Source organism: Macaca fascicularis, chromosome 13 (assembly GCF_037993035.2).
Source record: "Macaca fascicularis isolate 582-1 chromosome 13, T2T-MFA8v1.1".
Classification (NCBI taxonomy): domain Eukaryota; kingdom Metazoa; phylum Chordata; class Mammalia; order Primates; family Cercopithecidae; genus Macaca; species Macaca fascicularis.
The window spans coordinates 1397277-1420752 of NC_088387.1; the positions used below are offsets into that span (position 1 = coordinate 1397277).

At 49.1% G+C, this 23476-nt stretch overlaps 1 protein-coding gene across 1 annotated transcript; it reads left to right on the forward strand.

Annotated features, from left to right (window-relative positions):
* Positions 1 to 14001: 14001 nt before the first annotated feature.
* Positions 14002 to 17447, forward strand: ITPRIPL1 (ITPRIP like 1). Its single transcript, XM_005574984.5, has 3 exons — positions 14002 to 14262; positions 14444 to 14550; positions 15332 to 17447. Exons 2-3 carry the CDS (start codon positions 14541 to 14543, stop codon positions 16987 to 16989), a joined length of 1668 nt encoding a protein of 555 aa, XP_005575041.3. The 5' UTR covers positions 14002 to 14262; positions 14444 to 14540; the 3' UTR covers positions 16990 to 17447.
* The last annotated feature ends 6029 nt before the right edge of the window (positions 17448 to 23476 follow it).

Here is a 23476-nt window from a genome sequence, read left to right on the forward strand (position 1 = left end):
CTTTGTCTTTTCTCCATTCTGCATGCTCTGTCTCAACGTGGGACTAAAATATATATTGTTATTAGTTACAGGGTTACTGATTGAGTAAAGTTTTGGTTTCTAAACTTGTTCTTAAAATGCAGTTGCATTGAACATTTGGTTTGCCTTTTTTTATTATTATCATTGTTATTAAGACCAACTCTCACTCTGTGACCCAGGCTGGAGTGCAGTGATGCGATCATAGCTCATTGCAACCTCCAGCTTCAACTCCCGGGCTCAGGTGAGCCTCCTGCCTCAGCCTCTCAAGTGGCTAGGACCACAGGCACTCGCCACCATGTCCAGTTAATTTTTTTAATTTTAATCTTTGTAGAGATGTGGGGGAGGGTGGTCTGGCTGTGTTGCCCAGGCTGGTCTCGAACTCCTGGGCTCAAACTATCCTCTGGCCTCAGCCTCCCAAAGTGATGGGATTGCAGGTGCAAGCCACTCTTCTGACTTGTCTTCCTTCAGAAAACACTGAATTGCTTGGTACTGTTTGGGTCTCCAGTACTTTTATCTATAAATAGGGATGATGTTGAAAAGACCAAATTAGTTAATACAAATAAAACACTTACAATGGTGACTGCTGTTGTTGCCCTTCATTGAGGTGTAATCTGTGATGTAGTTTCCCCATCCTAGAACATCCCCAGCCCACATCATAAACAGTTGGGCAACATCTCATGGGAAAGCCAAGGAGATAGGAAGCAATACCAATGCAGCAAAGAAACAGGGAAAGCAAGCAAACAGCAGGATGCCTACTACCCTAGGACCTCATGAAACTCCTGGGGGCGCTCCCCAATTGCTTCTCTCTCTCATCTCCCTCTACCAGGGGCAACCACTTCCTTAACTTTTATGTTAGTCATTCTCATGCTTTATGGTTTTGCTATCTATGTATGAAATCTGAACAATAGACAAGCCTGGCCAACATGGTGAAACTCCAGCTCTACCAAAAAAACACAAAAATTAGCTGGGCATGGTGGCACACGCTTGTAATCCCAGCTACTTGGGAGACTGAGGCACAAGAATCACTTGAACCCGGAGTCAGAGGTTGCAGTGAGCCGAGATGGCACCACTACACTCCAGCCTGGGTGACAGAGTAAGACTGTGTCTCAAAAAAAGAAAAAAAGAAATCTCAACAATATATTGCTCAGTTTTGAAAAAGTTAGTAGCAAGCACAAACCCAGCAAAAAAAGGGCTCTATGGCCCCATTAGATGGAGGCCCAGGAGAGGAGATGACACAGAGTCCTGCACCGGAAGCTGGCCTCAGCATCCCTGAGAGCCTATCGGGGTCACTCCGGCTGTGAGAAGGCAAAGCCACAAAGCAGTTCCCGGAAGCACAGAGGTCAAGGCAGTGTGGCACTGGCAGCATTGCGGTATATACCAGGACAGTTTTTTGGGAAGGGGCACAAGGAAGATACTTGCTTTTGTTTGAGACTGAGTTTGGCTCTTGTCACCCAGACTGGAGTGCAGTGGTGTGATCTTGGCTCACTGAAACCTCTGCCGCCCAGGTTCAAATGATTCTCCTGCCTCAGCCTCCTGAGTAGCTGCAATTACAGGCACCCACCACCACACCCGACTAATTTTCATATTTTTAGTAGAGACAGGGTTTCGCCATGTTGGCCAGGCTGATCTTGAACTCCTGACCTCAGGTGATCCACCCACCTTGGCCTCCCAAAGTGCTGGGGATTACAGGCGTGAGCCACTGCGCCCGGCCAGATATTTGTTTTTAAACCTGGCATGGCCCAAATTGTCTTTATTCTACTCTCACAAGTGTTTGATACTTTGGCTGAGTATAAAATTCTGGACTAGATACCATTTTCCTTCAAAATTGTAAAGGCATTTCTCTTTCATCTTTTTTTTCTTTCTTTTCTTTTCTTTTTTTTTTTTCTTTTTTTTTTTTTTTTTTGAGATGGAGTTTTGCTCTTGTTGCCCAGGCTGGAGTGCATGGTATGATCTCGGCTCACTGCAACCTCTGCCTCCCGGGTTCAGGCAGGTCTCCTGCCTCAGCCTTCCAAGTAGCTGGGACTACAGGCATGCATCCCTACACCCAGCTAATTTTGAATTTTTAGTAGAGACAGGATTTCACCATGTTGCCCAGCCTGATCTCAAACTCCTGGCCTCAGGTGATCTGCCTGCCTCGGCCTCCCAAAGTGCTGGGATTACAAGCATTTTGCTTTCATCTTATTCTAGTGCTGTATTTAAAAATCTGGGTTGGCAGGGCACAGTGGCTCACACCTGTAACCCCACCACTTTGGGAGGCCAAGGCTGGCGAATCGCTTGAGCTCAGGAGTTCAAGACCAGCCTGGCCAAGATGGTGAAACTCTGTCTCTACTAAAATTACAAAAATTAGCTCGGCGTGGTGGTGCACGCCTGTAATCCCAGCAGGTTGCGGTGAGCCAAGATCATGCCACTGCACTCCAGCCTAGGCTGGACCTGTTTAAGACCCTGTCTCAAACAAAAAAAAAAAAAAAAAAAGAGAAAGAAATCTGACACCATTTGTCCTGATCCTGTGTATGTGATCTGTGTTTTTTTGTCTCCAGAAACTTGGGGAATCCTGTTTGACCTGAGTGCTCTAACATTTCATAATGAAGTGACTAAGTGTGAGTTTACACTCACTCATCCATGGGCTGGGCACTTAGATTCAATCTGGAAACATCTTCCCTTTGTAGGATGCTTTTTAATTATTTCTTTGACAAGATTTCTTCCTGTCCATTTCCCGTGTTCCTTCTGGGGCCACTAATCATCATATGTTAGACCTACGGGGTTGGTGCTTGGCAATTTTCTTGACTCTTTCTAGCTCTTTACATTTTTACTCTAATTTGGGGAGATTTCCTCGATTTTAACTTTCAGTTTCTATATGGAGTTTTTCATATTTATTATCAAGTTTTTCATTTCCAAGAACTCTTTCTGGACTCTCATTGTATCGGGTCCAAATACATCTTTCACAGTTATAAAATGTTCAAATAAATATTTGTTGGGACTGAGCATGGTGGCCCACACCTGTAATCCTAGCACTTTGGGAGGCTGAGGCAGGAGGATTACTTAAGCCTAGGAGTTTGAGACCAGCCTGGGCAATATGGCAAAACCCTGTTGCTACCAAAAATACAAAACTTAGCTGCATGGTGGTAAGCACCTTTAATCACAGCTACCTGGGAGGCTGAAGTGGGAGGATGGCTTGAGCCCAGGAAGTGGCAGTTACAGTGAGCTGAAGTCACACTACTGTACTCCAGCATGGGTGACAGACTCAGACCCTTTTTCAAATAAATAAATAAATATTTGTTGAATGGAATGAACAAGTGATTGGGACAGATCGTAGACAGAATCTACGCATATCCTTCAAATCCCTATTTAATCAAGAGCACCTGTTTTATCCTCCCAACAGTACAAGTGCTACATTGAGAAGAGAAAAACAAAAAAGAAATATACGATAAGCAAATAATACACATTGATATACTATTCAGATTTTTTCCCTTTTTTGGAGAATGGGGTCTTGCTACGTTGCCCAGGCAGGTCTGAAACTCCTGAGCTCAAGCTATTCTCCCACCTCTGCCTCCTTAAGTGTTGGGATTACAGTGTGAGCCACCGTGCCCAGTGCTATTCATTTTTCTTTTATTTTTTTTTCTGAGACAAAGTCTTGCTCTTTTGCCCAGACTGGAGTGCAGTGGTGCAATCTCAGCTCACTGCGACCTCTGCTTCCTGGGTTCAAGTGATTCTTCTGCCTCAGCCTCCCCAGTAGCTGGGATTACAGGCCCCCACCACTACACTCGGCTAATTTTTGTATTTTAGTAGAGATGGGGTTTCACCATGTTGGCCAGGCTGGTCTTGAACTCCTGAGCTCAGGCAATCCGCCTGCCTCGGCCTCCCATAGTGCTGGGATTACAGGCATGAGCCACCGCACCCGGCCCAGATTTATTAAGCAATAGTGGTGCATTTCATGCACAGGTAGCAGCTAGTCTAGTAATAATTCTCCACAAATCATTGGGAAAAAGGCGGCAATTTTCTACTTTTCCTTTATGTTCAGGAGCATCAGCAATATACAACTCAACGTCCACACAGGTCTTTGTTACACAGCATGAGTCACGAAATGTTTGCCACCAGAGCAGGATAAGTTTTTGAGCTTGTAATAGCAAGCAACTGGTTTGAAGAAAATCTTGCAGTTATAAAATAAAGTGATTCTTTTTTGAAATGTGTTGAGAGAAGTGATTTGTCATGTCGTTATTTATTGTATCAGTTATTTTGCCTGGTTACCCTGATCTCCCACCTCTAACCTCAAAACTAAACATTTTATTTGAGATCTGTTTATTTGCTTATCTGATTATTGGCCATATATCTAATTTCTACATCCTCTCGGTCAAGATTTCGTGTGCATCTTAAACTTGCTTCCCATAAGTTATCCCCAACTGCCAAACATCTTATACAAAAAGAAGGTACAGTCTCTATCCCACTGTAAACTGTCTCCTATTTCTCATAGCTGGATCATCCTGTCACTCACTCATTTCGTAACATTTAGCAGTTGCACACCACGAATTAAGCTAGGTCTAATTTTGGTCTTTGCCCTTAAGGATCCTAGTGTGATGCTGTAAGGACCCAGTGAACACTGTTGAGTCCAGGAGCGAGGTGACCAATCCATGAGCCAGGTGCTCTAAATATACAGTAAAGGGCCATTTAGTCTTCGCACCAACCTTACAAGAGAAGAACTTTTATCATCACGTTTGCCAGAGGAGGAAGCTGAGGCTCAGTGAGGTTCGGAACCTTGCAGGACCGAGGTGGCAGGAGGCGAGACGGGGCTCAAAGCCCGGCTCCCATACCTCTTTCTCCCCCATCCAGCTGCGTCCACGCAGTTAGGAAGCATCGCTTGGGCCTTGGGGATGGGCAGCCGCCAAGGAGAGCTTTTCCCCGTCCGCTCGGGGAAGAGCGCGCAGGGGAAAGGGGTTGTGGGTCCCGGCACGCGGCACCAGGCTCGCCGTCCCCTGCCTGGTCTTTCCTCTGTTCGGCCTATGGGGCTGCCGCCGCCCTGGGCTTGCGGCTGGGACTCATTTCCAGATCCGCCCAAGGCAGGTCTTCCTTGTAAGGGCCGGTAGCTCAGAGGAACGACCGTCGGCAACAGCTGCCACGTCCGAAACTGCGTCTCCTTTCTCATTCTGAAATGAAATTCGTAGTTGGTTAAAATGGGCCTCGCCAGCACGATTTACAAACAAGACGAGCGCTGGCTGCCATCACAGGAGGAGAAAAGCAAAGGACGAATTCATAATGCGGTCACTAGAGCTCCGATGCGCCTAGGGGAGCGCGCGCCGAGCACCAGCAGGAACGGCGCCCCGCGGAGGCTGCAAGGTGCGGGGCCGCTCCGCAGGCGCGTGCACGGGCTCGCGCTCCGAACGGCCGCGCGTCTCAGCCGTGCGCCCGGTCCTTGCCACCCCAAACTCCCGCAGCGAACAACGCGTCCCCGGGGCGGTCCTGCTGCTGCTCTTGGAGACGGCGGAAGAGGCGCGTGCGCGGCTTGGGGGACAGAGGCGGGGTCGGGGGCGAAGGGAGGCGGCTCCTGGGGCCCAGAAAGCTAGCGAGGAGGAGGAACCTCCCCCGACCTCCACTCCCAGCTCTCCGAACCGTGAAGACACTGCCTCGGCGCAAAGCGTCTCTAGCCGTCCTAGGTGCACCTGTTTCTGTAGAAAACGTGTTTTGTGCTTACGAGGCGCAAGAGGGAGGGCTTTGGGCACACGGCCCATTCATACGCTGGACACTGCATGTTTATTTGTGTGAAAATAATACCTAGTTATTGCTAGACACCTGCAATCAATCCCTCCACTTCCAGAAGATCACTGTAAACATTTAGGAATCCACCCTTTGAAACTTTTCCGAGGCATGTGATGCACAGACACACACACATAATGGGAGTAAGCCATAGCATGTTTTTTTTGTTGTTGTTTTTTTGAGACGAGTCTCGCTCTGTCGCCCAGGCTGGAGTGAGTGGCGCGATCGCGGCTCACTGCAAGCTCCGCCTCCCGGGTTTACGCCATTCTCCTGCCTCAGCCTCCCGAGTAGCTGGGATTACAGGCGCCGCCACCACACCCGGCTAATTTTTTGTATTTTTAGTAGAAAAGGGGTTTCACCGTCACATATGACGAAAATATGTGTGAGATTTACGCAGTGATTTAATCTTGGTAAAGATAGCAGAAATTCATGGGTGTGCCACAGGAATCTTTTACAAAAAGTTAATGGTTTGTGAATCATTTAAAAAATACCTTCATGAGGCCGGGCGCGGTGGCTCCCGCCTGTAATCCCAGCACTTTGGGAGGCCGAGGCGGGCGGCGGATCACGAGGTCAGAAGATATCGAGACTATCCTGGCTAACACAGTGAAACCCCGTCTCTACTAAAAATACAAATAATTAGCTGGGCGTGGTAGTGGGCGCCTGTAGTCCCAGCTACTGGCGATGCTGAGGAGAATGGCATGAACCCGGGAGGCGGAGTTTGCAGTGAGCGAGATTGCGCCACTGCACTTCAGCCTGGGGGACAGAGCAAGACTCCGTCTCAAAAAAAAAAAAAAAAAAAAAAAAAAAAAAAAAAAACCTTCATGCACCCATGGCTCAGTTTATACCAATGATCATAATTATTTTTCCATGCATAGTCTGCAATTCACTCTAGCAATGGGAGTCTTCTGTGGTTTCTTCGCATCCCTTTCCAACATTACCTGAGACAAGGAGAGAGCTCCCCTTCTTTCTAACACCAGCAGCATGTTCCAGGCTTACCTTACTTTTGGGTGTCCTGACATCTTGTATTGACACCCTCCAACAAGCTCTGATTTCCTTTAGAGGAGAACAGCATAGTGGGCCCAAATCTGGGTTTTTTGTTTGTTTGTTTTTGAGACAAGAGTCTAACTTTGTCACCCAGGCTGGAGTGCAGTGGTGCAATCTCGGCTTACTGCAACCTGCACCTCCCAAGCTCAAGTGATTCTCTTGCCTCAGCCTCCTGAGTAGCTGGGATCACAGGTGCACGCCACCCCACCCAGCTAATTTTTTTTTTTTTCCAGTAGAGACAGGGTTTCACCATGTTGGCCAGGCTGGTCACGAACCCAAATCTGGTTTTAAGACTGAGGATCTGGGCTGGGTGAAGCAGCTCATGTCTTTAATCCCAACACTTTGGGAGGCTGAGGTGGGAGGATCACTTGAGCCCAGGTGCTGGAGACCAGCTTGGGCAACATGGAGAGACCTCATCTTTAAAAAAACAAACACAAAAAAAGTTGTGGATCTGAATGTCTTTGTGTATAGTGGAAATGGAATTGTCTTGGAGTATAAATTCACAGACTAGTGCTTGTTAGAGACAAGCTTTGTAACCTTTGGCAGTAACTATGCTGCATCTTCTCTGCACCTGGAGACCTCTCTCCTGCTTCTCCTCCTTACTCTGTGCCCTGGGGCTCCCTGGTGATCTGGCCTCTAGTTAGTTTTGGCCAGTGGGAAGCGAACCCAGCACTCTTTCTATGGGGTACCAGAGGATTGACTGCGTTCTCTCCACTGAAGACCCTCTCTATGTAGCCACCCCCTTTGAATTCTGGTAACAAGCTTCCCTCCCCTTTATACTCAAGCAGAGGTGGGCTCCCAATTGGTACTGACTCCAGGGACATCCATCCATCCCTTGTAGTCGTCCCTAACCCCTGAAACGCTTTTGTCCTTAATAAACTCTCCTCAATTATCCAGGTTGAGTATGCCATCAAATCCTGCCGGGATCCTGATACCATAGGATTAAGGATGATTTTTTAAACCGATTTTTTTAATGCTTTCTGTATTTACTAAGCCCTTCACAATGATGATGTTTTTCATTTATGAATTTTTAAAATGTCATCAAGAAACATTATGAAAAGTCCTTTTGCTGAGAGTCATCTGAGCAACTCGTGTTCCAAGGGGCACATTTTAGGAATGTGGCACAAATCACGTCTAGAAGGAGCACCTCCCCAAACTTGCAACACTTATCTCTGGGTGGCGGGGTATCAGGTAGCTTCCTTCTTGTATTACTACTATATAGTATGCGTTTTTACAATGAATGTGTATCATTTTTACAAAAAGACAACTTTTTTTTTTTTTTTTTTGAAATGCAATCTCACTGGTCAGGTTGGAGTGCAGTGGTGTGATCTCAGCTCACTGTAGCCTCTATCTCCCCAGGCTCAGGTGATCTTCCCACCTCAGCTCCTCAGCCTCCCCAGGTAGCTGGGCCTACAGGTGTGCATCACCACAACTGGCTTTTGCGTGTGTGTGTGTGTGTGTGTCTGTGTGTATTTTTTGTAGAGATGGGGTTTTGCTACACTTCCCAGGCTAGTCTTGAACTCCTGGTCTCAAGCGATCAGTCAACCTCAGCTTCTCAAGGTATTGCAACCATCAGCCTCCTCACTCGCCCATTTTTTTTTTTTTTTTTTTTTTGAGACAGTCTCGCTCTGTTGTCCAGGCTGGAGTGCAGTGGCATGATCTTGGCTCTCTGCAAGCTCCGCCTCAGCCTCCCAAGTAGCTGGGACTACAGGTGCCTGCTGCCACGCCCGGCTAATTCTTTTTTTTTTTGCATTTTTAGTAGAGACGGGGTTTCACTGTGTTAGCCAGGATCGTCTCAATCTCCTGACCTCGTGATCCACCTGACCTCGTGATCCACCCGCCTCAGCCTCCCAAAGTGCTGGGATTACAGGCGTGAGCCACCCTGCCCGGCCTTTTTTTTTTTTTTTTTTTTTTTAGGGCTAGGGCTCAGTCTGCTCAGGCTGGAGTAGTGGTGCAATCATGACTCACTGTAACTGCAAACTCCTGGTCTCAAGTGATCCTCCTGCCACGGCCTCCTGAGTAGCTGGGACTACAGCCTTGTACCACCATGCCTGGCTAATTTATTTTACTTTTTATTTTTTGTAGAGACATGGTCTCACTATGCTTCCCAGGCTGATCTCCAACTCCTGGTCGCAATCCATCTTCCCACCTCAGTGTCCCAAAGTGCTGGGATTACAGGTATGAGCCACCACATCCAGCCATAAAAATATACAATTTTACAAATAGATTTCTGAGGGAAATGTGCACTTTTTGATGCTTAAAAGCAAAGGTCAGCTAACTTCTGTAAATGGCCAGAGAGTAAATGTTTGAGTGTTTGCAGGCCAAGAGACGGACTCAAGATACCATGTAGGTACTTACATAACAAGAGAGAAAACAAATTTCCACACATTCTTGTTTACAAAAAGTGGCGCGATCTCTGCTCACTGCAACCTCCGCCTCCCAGGTTCAAACGATTCTCCTGACTCAGCCTCCTGAACTGCTGGGATTACAGGTGTGAGCCACCATGCCTGGCCGAGTACAATTTTTATGTGGGTCTACTAATGAGAATGACATAATTCTTTTTTGGGAAATAACATGTCACTTAATGTTAGTGTTTCTTATCATCCAGACTGATTGCAAACATTCATCTATCAATATTGATCTGTAATGAGATTTTACATATTTCTTCTTTGAAAATGTAGATGGGCACTGTCAAATACTGACATGAATCCACGAGCACATGATTTTTTTTTTTTTTTGAGACAGAGTCTTGCTCTGTCGCCCAGGCTGGGGTGCAGTGGCCGGATCTCAGCTCACTGCAAGCTCCGCCTCCCGGGTTTAGACCATTCTCCTGCCTCAGCCTCCCAAGTAGCTGGGACTACAGGCGCCCGCCACCTCGCCCGGCTAGTTTTTTGTATTTTTTAGTAGAGACGGGGTTTCACCGTGTTAGCCAGGATGGTTTCAATCTCCTGACCTCGTGATCCGCCCGTCTCGGCCTCCCAAAGTGCTGGGATTACAGGCTTGAGCCACCGCGCCCGGCCAAGCACATGATTTCAATTGATCTTCGAAGGCATTTATATGATTAGAATCTTCTCTTGATATTTGCCTTTTAATGTCATTACATTACATTAATCACTTCTAATTGAAGGTTAGAGGGAAGCTCTTCAATTGCGAAGTTAAATGAATTTTGAAATATAGAACTGTCCTTTTTACTTGCACTAATGTCTGACAAAGTCTGCTGGAACTGTAATTTGAGCTCTGAAAATACATCTGCTGCAAATGTATGTAAAAATAGAGATCTTGCTTTTGTTTTACCTTTTGTCAGCACAGGAAGTGTATTAAGCAGGTCAATATCACTTGTGAGTCAAAGTTAGTTGTTGAAATGACTTTATCACAGTGTAAGTTTCACATATAAGCACCATTTTGCCTCATAATTTTAGGTTGAATTCATTAAGAAACAGTATCAGGCCACCAACTTCATTTCTGTACAGACCATGAATTAACAACCATCCAACCTAACAACCACTATTTTTTTTTTTTTTTTTTTTGACAGCGTCTTGCTTGCTCTGTTGCCCAGGCTGGAGTGCAGTGGTGCGATCTCAGCTCACTGCAATCTCCACCTCCCGGGTTCAAGCGATTCTTCTGCCTCAGCCTCATGAGTAGCTGGGATCACAGGCATGCACCACCATGCCTGGCTAATTTTTTTTTTTTTTTTTCATTTTTAGTAGAGACGGGGTTTCACCATGTTGGCCAGGCTGGTCTTGAACTCCTGACCTCAGGTGATCCACCTGCCTTGGCTTCCCAGAGTGCTGGGATTACAGGCGTGAGCCACTGCCCCCATCCAACAACCACTTTTAAAACAAATCCTTGGCCGGGCGCGGTGGCTCAAGCCTGTAATCCCAGCACTTTGGGAGGCCGAGACGGGCGGATCACGACGTCAGGAGTTCGAGACCATCCTGGCTAACACGGTGAAACCCCGTCTCTACTAAAAAATACAAAAAACTAGCCGGGCGAGGTGGCGGGCGCCTGTAGTCCCAGCTACTCGGGAGGCTGAGGCAGGAGAATGGCGTAAAAACCCGGGAGGCGGAGCTTGCAATGAGCTGAGATCCGGCCACTGCACTCCAGCCTGGGCGACACAGCAAGACTCCGTCTCAAAAAAAAAAAAAAAAAAAAAAAAAAAAAAAAAAAAAAACAAATCCTTAACTGTAAACACACATTTTAAAGCACACGGTTTTACAGATGCTGGTGAGAATGGGGAGAAAAGGGAATTCTGATATGCTGTTGGGTAAACTAGTACAGCTGCCATGGAGAATAACATGGAGGTTCCTCAGAAAACTACAAGTAGAACTACTCACATGATCTAGCAATCCCATTACTTAAAATCTATCCAAAGGAAAGGAAATCACTATATCAAAGAGACAGCTGCACCTCATGTTTATAGCCGCACTATTCAGAATAGCCAATATGGAACTGACCTATGTGTCCAACAATAGACGAATGAATAAGGAAAACGTGGTATATGTACACAAGGGAATGCTATTCGGCCATAAAAAACACAATGAAATCCTGTCATTCACAGCAACTTGGATGGAATTGGAGGATATTAAGTGAAATAAGCCAGGCACAGAAAGGTAAACACCACATGTTCTCAGTCACATGTGGGACCTAGAACACGTTGATCTAATAGAAGTAAAAGGTAGAACAGAGGATGCCAGAAGCTGGGAAGGGGAGGGGAAGGTGGTGATAGGGAGGGATTTGTTAAAGGATTCAAGATTATAGTCAGATGGGAGGACTAAGTACTAGGGTTTCACACCGCTGTAGGGTGACGATAGTTAACAATAATAGACCAGGCACGGTGGCTCATGCCTGTAAACCCAGCACTTTGGGAGGCCAAGGTGGGCAGATTGCCTGAGTTCAGGAGCTTGAGACCAGCCTGGGCAACATGGTGAAACCCCCACTCTACTAAAATACAAAAACTTTGCCGGGCTTGGTGGTGTGCGCCTGTAATCCCAGCTATTTGGGAGGCTGAGGCAGAATTGCTTGACTCAGGAGGTGGAGGTTGCAGTGAGCTGAGATGGCGCCATTGCACTCCAGCCTGGGCGACAGAGCAAGACTCCATCACACACACACAAAATAATAATAGTAATAATACATAGTTTCAAATAGCTGGAGGGAGGATTGAACCTTCCCAACACAAAGAAATAAATGTTTGATATGATGGATATGCTGATTACCCTAATCTGAAATCATTATACATCATACGTATGAAACACGACTGTGCACCCTATTAATATGTACAATTATTATTTGTCAATTAAAATAATAAAACTTAAAAACACATGGTTTTGGCCGGGCGCGGTGGCTCAAGCCTGTAATCCCAGCACTTTGGGAGGCCGAGACGGGCGGATCACGAGGTCAGGAGATCGAGACCATCCTGGCGAACACGGTGAAACCCCGTCTCTACTAAAAAATACAAAAAACTAGCCGGGCGAGGCGGCGGGCGCCTGTAGTCCCAGCTACTCGGGAGGCTGAGGCAGGAGAATGGCATAAACCCGGGGGGCGGAGCTTGCAGTGAGCTGAGATCAGGCCACTGCACTCCAGCCCCAGGCGACAGAGCCAGACTCCGTCTCAAAAAAAAAAAAAAAAAAAAACATGGTTTTAAACATGATTTTGCATACTCTGAAGCATATATTTTGCATCCTGACATCATGTCATAAGTGAAAAGATAAGTGACTTTCATTATTACTGCTCCAAATGCATGCATGCTCAATAACCTGTGATCTATTTTCCGTAATTCACGTTTATAAAAAGTAACTTTAGAACTTCAGTCATTGTCAGCCAGCAGAGTTTTCCCTGCTCCACAATTAAATAAGTCAGTATTTTTGGAAGTACTGTACAAGTTGTTTGAGAGCTCCCTACACGTTGCCACTGGATAAGAAGACCTGAAACCCAGCCGGGCGTGGTGGCTCACACATATAATCCCAGCACTTTGGGAGGCCAAGGCGGGCGGATCACCTGAGGTCAGTAGTTCGAGACCAGCCTGGCCAACATGGTGAAACCCTGTCTCTACTAAAAATATAAAAATTAGCCGGCCATGGTGGCTTATATCTGTGGTCCCAGGTACTCAGTAGGCTGAGGCAGGAGAATCACTGGAACCTGGGGCGGGGAGGCTGCAGTGAGCCGAGATGGTGCCACCGCACTCCAGCCTGGGTGACAGAGCGAAACTCTGTCTCAAAAATAAACGAACAAACAAACAAAAACCCTGAAACCTGTCTTTCAGCAGAGGGATTTTAGTGAGTTAGTATCAAGGGGTCATCACTTCCTTTTCTCCTTGGAGAGCCGACACAGGACAGGAAGGACTAAGCGCTCTGATATCTTAAGATCCCTTTCAGGAAACCCATTCTGTTGGTGTTTCTTAAGGTGTGATAAAGCTTGTCCAGCCTCCACACTGTGGAAAGTTCTCCTTTATACACCCATGTATCAGCAGAGCTGCCCTGTAGGTAGGATTCTTACTCCCACGTGGCTAATGAGTAGAAAGCAAGGCCACAAGTAAGGTCTTTGGGTGCTGTCTGTTCTTTCAGGAGAGTCACTTTGATATGAGAAAGGGGTTGGGGAAAGACTCCTGCGTCTGGGCGTGGTCTGGGAGAGAAGCACATTTAGGGTGCTGCAACCACATCCTATTTCTTGTGCCATATTGCTCAGGGCCAGCCCGAAGTGAGAATGGCTTTTCTCGGTCAATTCCCAGTTTTACCACCATCATCCTTACCCGAATCCTAGTAAGTCTATTCTCCACTGAACTGAACCGAGTGCAGCTGACTGCAGGCGCGCGGTGCCCCATTTGCCACCCCAGGGAGGCCGAGCAGCGGCGAGTGTGCGGCCACGGCCCCTCGGCTCTCCCAGCAAACCCACGGTGCATGGGCCACGGCCCCTCCGCTCTCCCAGCAAACCCACGGTGCGTGGCCACGGCCCCTCCGCTCTCCCAGCAAACCCACGGTGCGTGGCCACGGCCCCTCCGCTCTCCCAGCAAACCCACGGTGCGTGGCCACGGCCCCTCCACTGTCCCAGCAAACCCACGGTGCGTGGCCACGGCCCCTCCACCGTCCCAGCAAACCCACAGGGACCTGGGTGCGGACGGAGACCGGCTGTGCGGCGGCCGCGGCCCCTGCGAGCTGAGCCACGGGGGTTTGGGCGGGGCGGAGCTTGTACTGGGTGGGCGGGGAGGAGCCCGGACGGCGGGAGCGGCTGCGGCGCGCGGGCGCCCTCGGAGCCGCGTGCTGGGGGTCCTAGGGGCCCACCGCGCCCAGCCAGACGTTCAGACGCTCAGCCAAACATGATCTGTAACCCAGGAAAGGGGAGCAGGGCCACTCCCGCGCGCGGCCCCCGCGATGAACCGGACGCCCCCACCCTGCCGGGAAAAAGGCAGTGGCGGTCAGGCCGCGCTGTCTCTTTAAGACCGTGTTCCTCCTAACACCGAAGGTGAGGAACCCGGCCCTGGGTCCCGGGAGACAGCCCGAGGTGGGATGGGCCCTCGGCCTCCTACGGGTAGGCGGGTGAGAGTACAAGTCTCTGGGCGTGGAATCTGGGGAAGTTATGAATGGGGGGAGGGGCGGGTTCGGAGTTGAACCAAAGCCCCCAGGTACCTTGTGCATTTTCACAGGGCTCCTGGACAGGGCGAGGAGACTGACTAAGCAAGGCCAAGTTCCAAAGGAAGGAGAGTCCCAGCTGGTTTCCGCGTCCACACGGTGCAGTCCTTCATGAATCTGGGTAAGCGCGGTAGCTTGTGAATGAGGGTGAATGGCAGAAGCTCGGGCTTCACGGGTGGGTGGGGAGGCAGCGGAACTGACCCCTGCGGCTGTCAGGTAGGCCTTGGGCACCCGGTTCTGCATTCTGGACTAAGACGTGAAGCTAGCCTGCCCACACGCTGGGTATCCACTGGCCCCTTAGGAGCTCAGAGGGTACCGTAGCAAGCAGCTGGTGGCACTGTGCCTCCCTGGCCCTCCCTGGCAGAGAGGGAGAGGCTGAGTGATGAGGCTCACTGCATTTTGGGTGAGCAGAATGGAGACTGTGAAGTCACAGAGGAAGTGGAATGCTACAGCTGGCTGCCGGGCAGAGGAAAGGTGTCACCCAGGCAGGCTCGGGGCTTTCTGGCTGTGAAAGGAGTCTCTGGGGTCAGCAGGGCATGTCTGGTGCCCATGGTTGACTGATGAGTCGGGTGAGGCCACCCTACCACAAGGGTCCCCCTCCCCATCCTACACAGGAATGAAAACAGTCCCATGTCCACTTTCTGGAAGCCTAAATACCACCCACACCGTGTGGAAGGAAAGCAGGAGAGAGACTGAGGGGCACAGGCTGCCGCCCTCTTTTCTCTCGAACCTCCTCCCAGGCCGACCACCCTTGCTGTGTCCAAGCCAAGCTCTGTGGGCTTTCTGTTTCTCCTGAGTAGTTGATTTTCAGAATTTGGGGTACCAGGGCTCTGGGGAGTGTGAGCTAGAGAGCGGATGAGTCTCGAAGATGACCACTGACTCCTAGTCTCCCACTTCTCCAGATGCAGAGGCCTCCATGGCTGTGATAAGCCTGCTGTTCTTGGCAGTGATGTATGTTGTTCACCACCCCCTGATGGTCAGTGACCGGATGGACCTGGACACGTTAGCCAGGAGTCGGCAGCTGGAGAAGCGAATGAGCGAGGAGATGCGCCTGCTAGAGATGGAGTTTGAAGAGAGAAAGCAAGCAGCTGAGCAGAAGCAGAAGGCAGAGAACTTCTGGAGAGGAGACACGTCCAGCGACCAGTTAGTGCTAGGGAAGAAAGACATGGGGTGGCCGTTCCAGGCCGATGGCCAGGAGGGGCCTCTGGGCTGGATGCTGGGAAACCTGTGGAACACTGGCCTCTTTTGCCTTTTTCTCGTCTTTGAGCTCCTGCGACAGAACATGCAGCAAGAGCCGGCCTTTGATTCCAGCAGTGAGGAGGAGGAGGAGGAAGTCCATGTTGTCCCTGTCACCTCTTACAACTGGCTTACTGACTTCCCCTCCCAGGAGGCCCTGGACTCCTTTTACAAACACTATGTCCAAAACGCCATCCGTGACCTGCCTGGCACCTGTGAGTTTGTGGAGAGTTTTGTGGATGATCTCATTGAGGCCTGTCGGGTGCTCAGCCGCCAAGAGGCTCACCCACAATTGGAAGACTGCCTGGGCATTGGGGCTGCCTTTGAGAAATGGGGAACCCTCCATGAGACCCAGAAATTTGATATCCTGGTGCCCATCGTCCCCCCACAGGGCACCATGTTTGTCCTGGAGATGAAGGACCCAGCCCTGGGCCGCCGCTGTGGCTGTGTGCTGGTGGAGTCAGAATGTGTGTGCAAGCGTGAGAAGCTCCTAGGGGACGTGCTGTGCCTGGTGCACCACCACAGGGACCCCTCGGCAGGCTTGGGGAAGTGTAGTAGCTCCATCAAGGCAGCTCTCTGCACTGGCTTTCACCTAGACGTGTGCAAGACTGTGCAGTGGTTCCGGAACATGATGGGCAATGCCTGGGCCCTTGTGGCCCACAAGTATGACTTTAAACTCAGTCTCCCACCGTCTCCCACCTCCTGCAAGCTCAGGCTAGACTATCGCTCAGGCCGCTTTCTCTCAATCCACTTGGTCCTGGGGGTGCAACGCGAAGACACCTTGGTCTACCTGGTGAGCCAGGCTCCTGACCAGGAGCAGCTCACCAGTGTGGACTGGCCTGAGTCCTTTGTGGCCTGTGAGCACTTGTTCCTGAAGCTGGTGGGGCGCTTTGCCCCCGAGAACACCTGTCACCTCAAGTGCCTCCAGATCATTTTAAGTCTCCGGCAGCATCAGAGCTTACCCCGCGGAGCATGCCGCCCCATCCTCACATCTTACCACTTTAAAACAGCTCTCATGCACCTCCTGCTACGGCTGCCCCTCACGGACTGGGCCCACAACATGCTCTCCCAGCGGCTCCAGGACATTCTCTGGTTCTTGGGCCGTGGCCTCCAGCAAAGGTCCCTCCATCATTTCCTCATTGGTAACACTTCTCTGCCCCTGACCATCCCGATCCCTAAGACATTTAGGAGTGCTGAGCCTGTCAATCTCTTCCAGCACCTGGTGCTCAACCCCAAGGCACATTCACAGGCAGTGGAAGAGTTCCAGAACCTTCTGACCCAGGTGAACACTCTGCCTCGTGCCCCACTGGCTGCAGCACCTTGATGTAAAGACCATTTAAAAAAAAAAACAGATGAAGGTATTTCTAATTCCTTGGGCTACAAAAGTGTTTATTTTTCAGATGTATCAGTGGTATATGTGACCTTCACCTTGCCAGTGGGGGCTGTGAGAAGACACCTTAGGGAGAGTGTGAGGTGGTGATGAGGATGGGCCTAATGACCCTGCGGGGCCTAATCAAGGGTGGGTCATCTGTCATCTGAGATTTCCTTCTGCTTAACTTTCATCATGACCCAAAGAAGACCGAGGGAAATGGATGTTATGGGAGGATCTTGCTGCTAAGGAGGTGAAATCCAGAGGGGTACGGTGAAGTTGTGTTTTTGTATCAACACTGGAAGCGAGAGAACCAGAGAATAGCTTCATTCCAGCTTATTCCTTTTCGTGATTGACTCCCAGTGTGTTCTCTGTGAATTGGTTTCCTTGTTGAGCGGTTAGCTTAATTCTCATCCGAGCTGGTGGCACTCCATTTTATCCCAAATACTGTGATGGGCAACTTCTCATATTTTAGGATCTAATTTTTCTTTTTTTTTTTTTTTTTGAGACGGAGTCTCGCTCTGTCGCCGAGGCTGGAGTGCACTGGCCGGATCTCAGCTCACTGCAAGCTCCGCCTCCCGGGTTTACGCCATTCTCCTGCCTCAGTCTCCCGAGTAGCTGGGACTACAGGCGCCCGCCACCTCGCCCGGCTAAGTTTTTGTATTTTTTTTAGTAGAGACGGGGTTTCACCGTGTCAGCCAGGATGGTCTCGATCTCCTGACCTCGTGATCCGCCCGTCTCGGCCTCCCAAAGTGGGATCTAATTTTTCAAACCTTCACTATGTTGAAAATATAACCAAGGCCGGGCGCAGTGGCTCACGCCTGTTAATCCCAGCACTTTGGGAGGCCGAGGTGGGTGGGTCGCCTGAGCTCAGGAGTTCAAGGCCACCCCGGGCAACATGGTGAAACCCCGTCTCTGCTGAAATACAAAAACTTAGCTGGGCATGGTGGCGCGTGCCTGTAGCCCCAGCTACTTGGGAGGCTGAGGCACGAGAATCACTGAAGCTCCAGTGGGGGAGGCTGCAGTGAGCTGAGGTCGCACCACTGCACTTCAGCCTGGGCTACAGAGTGAGACTCCGTCTCAAAAAAAAAAAAAAAGAAAATATAACCAAGATGTTTACATTCCATTTTCTTAACTTAGCTCTATTTTCATATGACAAGAGAGTTGTTTTTATCCATCTGAAAAAACTACCTAATTTATTCGCATTGATTCACATATATTAAGTCAGTAGTAACCTGTCTCATAATTGAGATAATGTGTTTAATCAATGAAATGGCTAACATCTCATGACCTTTTTAGTGCCTGGAGGCAACATTATAAAGGCCTTCACAAGGACAATCTTTTTGGGGGCTCTGAGATGAAGAATTGCTTTGTTTTTTGTGGGGAGCCACTTGTTAAGTGTAAAGAAGGTTTGGCTGCCATGTTTAGCTGTGTTTTTTCTGTCTAGTCATGCCTCCTTTGTATTTTTTTTTTTTTTTCAAAAATGGCAAAGGGATTACTTGAACTGTGTTTGTGGTTTTGAAAGAGGGGTCATCACAATCCAGGCTCACTGCCAGGTTTGTATAGGAAAGGATTGGGAAGCAGTCCAACTCTAAAGTTGTGATTCCAGAGATATGATTGGTGTTTTTCCCTTTTTTCAAAACCATGGGATGCTGAGGAGGAGTGTTAAGAAATGCAGCTATAGTTATGGGTGTGGTTGTTTTGGAAATGCCAATGCTGTTCTGTCTGCGCTGCCAAGAAGATCTGCTGGGGAGGGTAACCTGTCCCCACTGAACTGGACCTCAGCAAGGATCAGATGCTGGCTGTTATGGGCTTCAGTCATAGAATACACTCCCTCCCCTCCAGCAAAAATAAATTTAAAATGTCCCAAAGTCGGGTGCGGTGGCTCACACCTGTAATCTCAGCACTTTGGGGGGCTGAGGTGGCAGATCACTTGAGCCCAGGGGTTCAAGACCAGCCTGGGCAACCTGTCGCGATCCCGTCTCTACAAAAAATGAGCTGGGCATGGTGGCATACACCTGTGGTCCCTGCTACTCTGGAGGCTGAGGCTGAAAGACTGCTTGAGCCCAGGAGGTCAGGGCTGTAGTGAGCTCTGTTAGTGTCACTGTGCTCCAGTGACTCAGGGCAAAAAAGTGAGAATGTGTCTCAAAAAAAAAAAAAAAAATTGTCCCAGAAGCTGATGTCAGTCAGTATTTGGGGCTCCCAGTGCACAATAGCTACTGTGTTCCCACGTTGCCCGCGTCCGTCTGGTACTGCTTTCAAGGCGAGATGCAATCCTGGTGGTTCCCTGCTGGTGGGATTTTGGTGTTCTAGAAACATCCATATACTTTTTGTTTAGAAAATTATGTGCTGATGTTTTAAGTTAGAGTCAATAAAGGAGGCTATTTTCTGTATACGTGGGAATCTCTGCAGTAACACACTCGGCAGGTCAGCATTCTCACATGCCTGTTCCCAAGAAGTTCATGTTACCCTGACAGCTCCGTTCAGTATCTCCTGGTGTTGCTCAATGTACTTGGAACGAGTCTGCCTTGTGGTTGCCCAGTGGCATGGCCAGTGGCCAGAAAAGAATAAGAAACATCTAGGTGACTGATTTTCATGGCACCCAAACCAAAATATCAGCCAAATTAGAAGATCTTAGGGGTTGCAAACAAGCATGCACTCTAACAAAACTCTTCTCAGGTAGGAAGAAGGTGGTATCATTTCTAGGAGTGCATGGTTGTTTCTAGTCTAATAGATAAAAAAGAAAATAAAGGCCGGGTGTGGTGGCTCACGCCTGTAATCCCAGCACTTTGGGAGGCCGAGGTGGGCGGTTCATCACTTGAGGTCAAGAGTTCCAAATCACCTGGCCAACATGGCAGAACCCCGTCTCTACTAAAAATTTAAAGACATTTGCCAGGCGTAGTGGCACACGCCTGTAATCCCAGCTACTCAGGAGGTTGAGGCAGGAGAATCGCTTGAACCCGGGAAGCGGAGGTTGCAGTGAGCTGAGATCATGCCACCACACTCCAGCCTGGGCGACAGAGCGAGACTCTGTCTCAAAAAAAAAAAAAAAAGAAAAAGAAAACATAAAGTTACGATAGTGGGCAGATGACTATAAAGGGAGCAGTCAGCAAAACTTGGGTGGAGCAGAGGGTGCAAGAAAGAGTAATAAACACACACACACACACACACACACACACACAAAAACAAGTAGTAATGGAAAGAACAGACCTGTAGTGCTCTGGGAATACTCTTACAATTAAAGGGGAAACCTTTCCAGCTAGGAAGCTAAGCCTTATTCTAAAACAAAACCTGGCTAGCCCCCAGGATACAACCGCAGTTATAGTAATGGGAATGCTTACTGTTCACTGAGCTTTGCCAGTGTTCAGGACACTGTTCTGATGGCTTTACATCTGGTAACTCATTTAATCTTTACACTGTAACCCCATGAAGTGGGCCCTTCATCCTCTCCATTTTACATGCGAGGAAACTGAGGCGCAGAAAGGGTATGCAACTTCCCCAAGGTCACGTAGCTAGTAAGTGGCAGAGCCAGGAAGAAACTATCTGCCATCGCAACCTTTCAGCTTGGTCTTGGAAATAAAACAAGATGTAAGGGTTAAAGGGCTTTGAGAAGCAAAAAGCACTATATTTTAAAAGATTAGGTATGTTACTGTTTAGAAATTCTAGAAGACAGAAATTGTTGGTTCTTAGCCCAATCTTGAGGTCAAGAATTTCATATCACAGGCAAAAATTAAAGGCATTTGTGCTGGGCGCAGTGGCTCACACCTGTAATCCCAACACTTTGGGAGGCTGAGGCGGGTGGATCACCTGAGGTCGGAAGTTCGAGACCAGCCTGACCAACATGGAGAAACCCTGTCTCTACTAAAAATACAAAATTAGCTGGGCGTGGTGGCAGGCGCCTGTAATTCCAGCTATTCAGGAGACTGAGGCAGGAGAATCACTTCAACCCAGGAGGCAGAGGCTGCAGTGAGCTGAGATTGCGCCATTGCACTCCAGCCTGGGCAACAAAGCAAAACTCCGTCTCAAAAAAAAAAAAAAAAAAAAAAAAAAAAGCATTTGCTTTAGAGGCCAAAATGAACGCAAAGCCATTTCAACTATGTGCCCACTGAGTCCCAGTGACTTGATGGTTTCTATCACAGACTACATCATTATATAAGCCAGCTGCAGGCTGGAAGGTCAGGGCACATTTGAAGTCAAAAGATTGCTTGTTCAGGTAGCCAGTGGATAACACTATTGTTCCTCACCTAAACTAAGGCAGTTTCCCATTTATTTGAGGGAAGTAGAATCTCCATGAAGAGTAAAACGGGGTGGGGAAGGGAGACAACACTAGCTCTGCTTTCCTGGCAGCCTAGGAGTAGTGGAGGAACTTAACTACTTTACTTTTGCACAAACAGAGGTATTGAGCTTTGTACATTTGTATACCACTGATATCAGTGATAAATCATTCACTCTTTTTTTTTTTTTTTAGACAGAGTTTTGCTCTGTCCCCCAGGCTGGAGTGCAGTGGCACAATCTCAGCTCACTGCAAGCTCCGCCTCCCAGGTTCATGCCATTCTCCTGCCTCAGCCTCCCAAGTAGCTGGGACTACAGGCGCCCGCCACCATGCCCAGCTATTGTGTGTGTGTGTGTGTATTTTTAGTAGAGACGGGGTTTCACCGTGTTAGCCAGGATGGTCTCGATCTCCTGACCTCGTGATCCGCCCGCCTCGGCCTCCCAAAGTGCTGGAATTACAGGCTTGAGCCACCGCGCCCGGCCAAATCATTCACTCTTTTGGCATCCTTGATAGCCCTAAAAACAAAACAAAGATGGCATGCAGAGCAGGAGGTGAAAGACCTGCCCGCACGAGGCAGCCCTGGCCCAGAGAGACGCTGGACATGGAGCTGGCTTTGCCTTCCTGCACATGAAGCTGGAAGTGGCTCAGGCGGCTCCATTATCCCCACAGAACAGCCTCAAGGCTCACCTAGTGGGTCACCTGGTAGCTTTCCTCCACCAGGGCTTTCAAGCTGTTCTTCACCTCCCAACCCTTGCTGCTCTTAGTGTACACATGGAATCCAGAGGATCACACTTGTCCCAATGTCCTCCCTCAGATCCTTTCAGCAGAGAGAACAAGTGAGGGAGATGACAGGGACCCTAGCATATACTGAGCAAGTCCAGTGAAGGGGATACTGCCTTCCCCATTTTATAGATGGGGAAGAAGATGGGGTCCAGAGAGGTTAACGTGCCCAACCCAGGATTTAAAATTGTCTTCCAGCTGTACTCACTGAATATGGATTTAAGTACTTGCAGTGTCCAGGGCCAGCACCAGGCCGTGGGAAAACCACAGTGAGCAGATACGGCTTCATCTTCATGGAGCTGACAGTCTGTGTAGGAGACAGACATGAAATAGTCACCCAAGTGCATGGAAAATTGCACCTGTGACAAGTTCTCTTGAAGCCTCCAGTATGGAGAGTTGTGTGTATCAGGGAAGGCCTCCTTGAGGAACCTGAGGGGAGTGGAAACCGGATTGGAGCTACAGGGGTGAAGATGGGGATGAAGAGGATCCTGGCTAGAGGAGTGTGTGTGTGCAGAGGCCTGGGGATAGGAGCAGGCGTGATGAGGGGAATCTGAAAAAAGGCCAGGGCAGCTGGAGGGCAGGGAGCAAGGGGAGCAAGGTCCCTGAGGAGGCTGGAGAGGCTGCAGGGGTGGGGAGGGGGGCAGGAAGACCCTTCCAGGGCCTTGTAGGACGCTTAGAGGTTCCCAGGGCAGTGGAACCCCTCAAGGGTTATACTTCCGGGAGGAAGTGGTGGGGGGACAAGTGGGAGTGACAGCTCACATTTGGACTCCTCATACACTACTCAGGGCCTGGGGGGCGGGCCAGAGCAGGCCAGTGAGAAGGTAATGTGGATGGAAGGAGAAAGGCAGGATTGGCGATTTTTAGGAGGTGAAAATAGCTTGCTTGATAATAGATTGCATGGGGAGAGGCCCTCCCAGGGAGGGGCCCCCCAGGATGACTCCTGGGTGCTGATTTGGGTTCTTGGATGGCTGATGGTATCATTTGCTGAGATGAACAGTGTCAACCCGTTTGGTCTCACCCACACAGCCTTACACTGAAGATCTGAAGGTGTTCACTAGAAGAACAAGTTTATAACAACAGATAGGCTTAAAAAGTGGTTTTCAGTCGGGCGCAGTGGCTCACGCCTGTAATCCCAGCACTTTGAGAGGCCAAGGCGGGTGGATCACCTTAGGCCAGGAGTTCGAGACCAGCCTGACCAACATGGTGAAACCCCGTCTCTACTAAAAATAGAAAAATTAGTCGGGCGTGGTGGCGGGCGCCTGTAATCCCAGCTATTCAGGAGGCTGAGACAGGAGAATCGCTTGAACCCGGGAGGTGGAGGTTGCAGTGAGCTGAGATCATGCCATTGCACTCCAGCCTGGGCGACAGAGCGACACTGTCTCAAAAAAA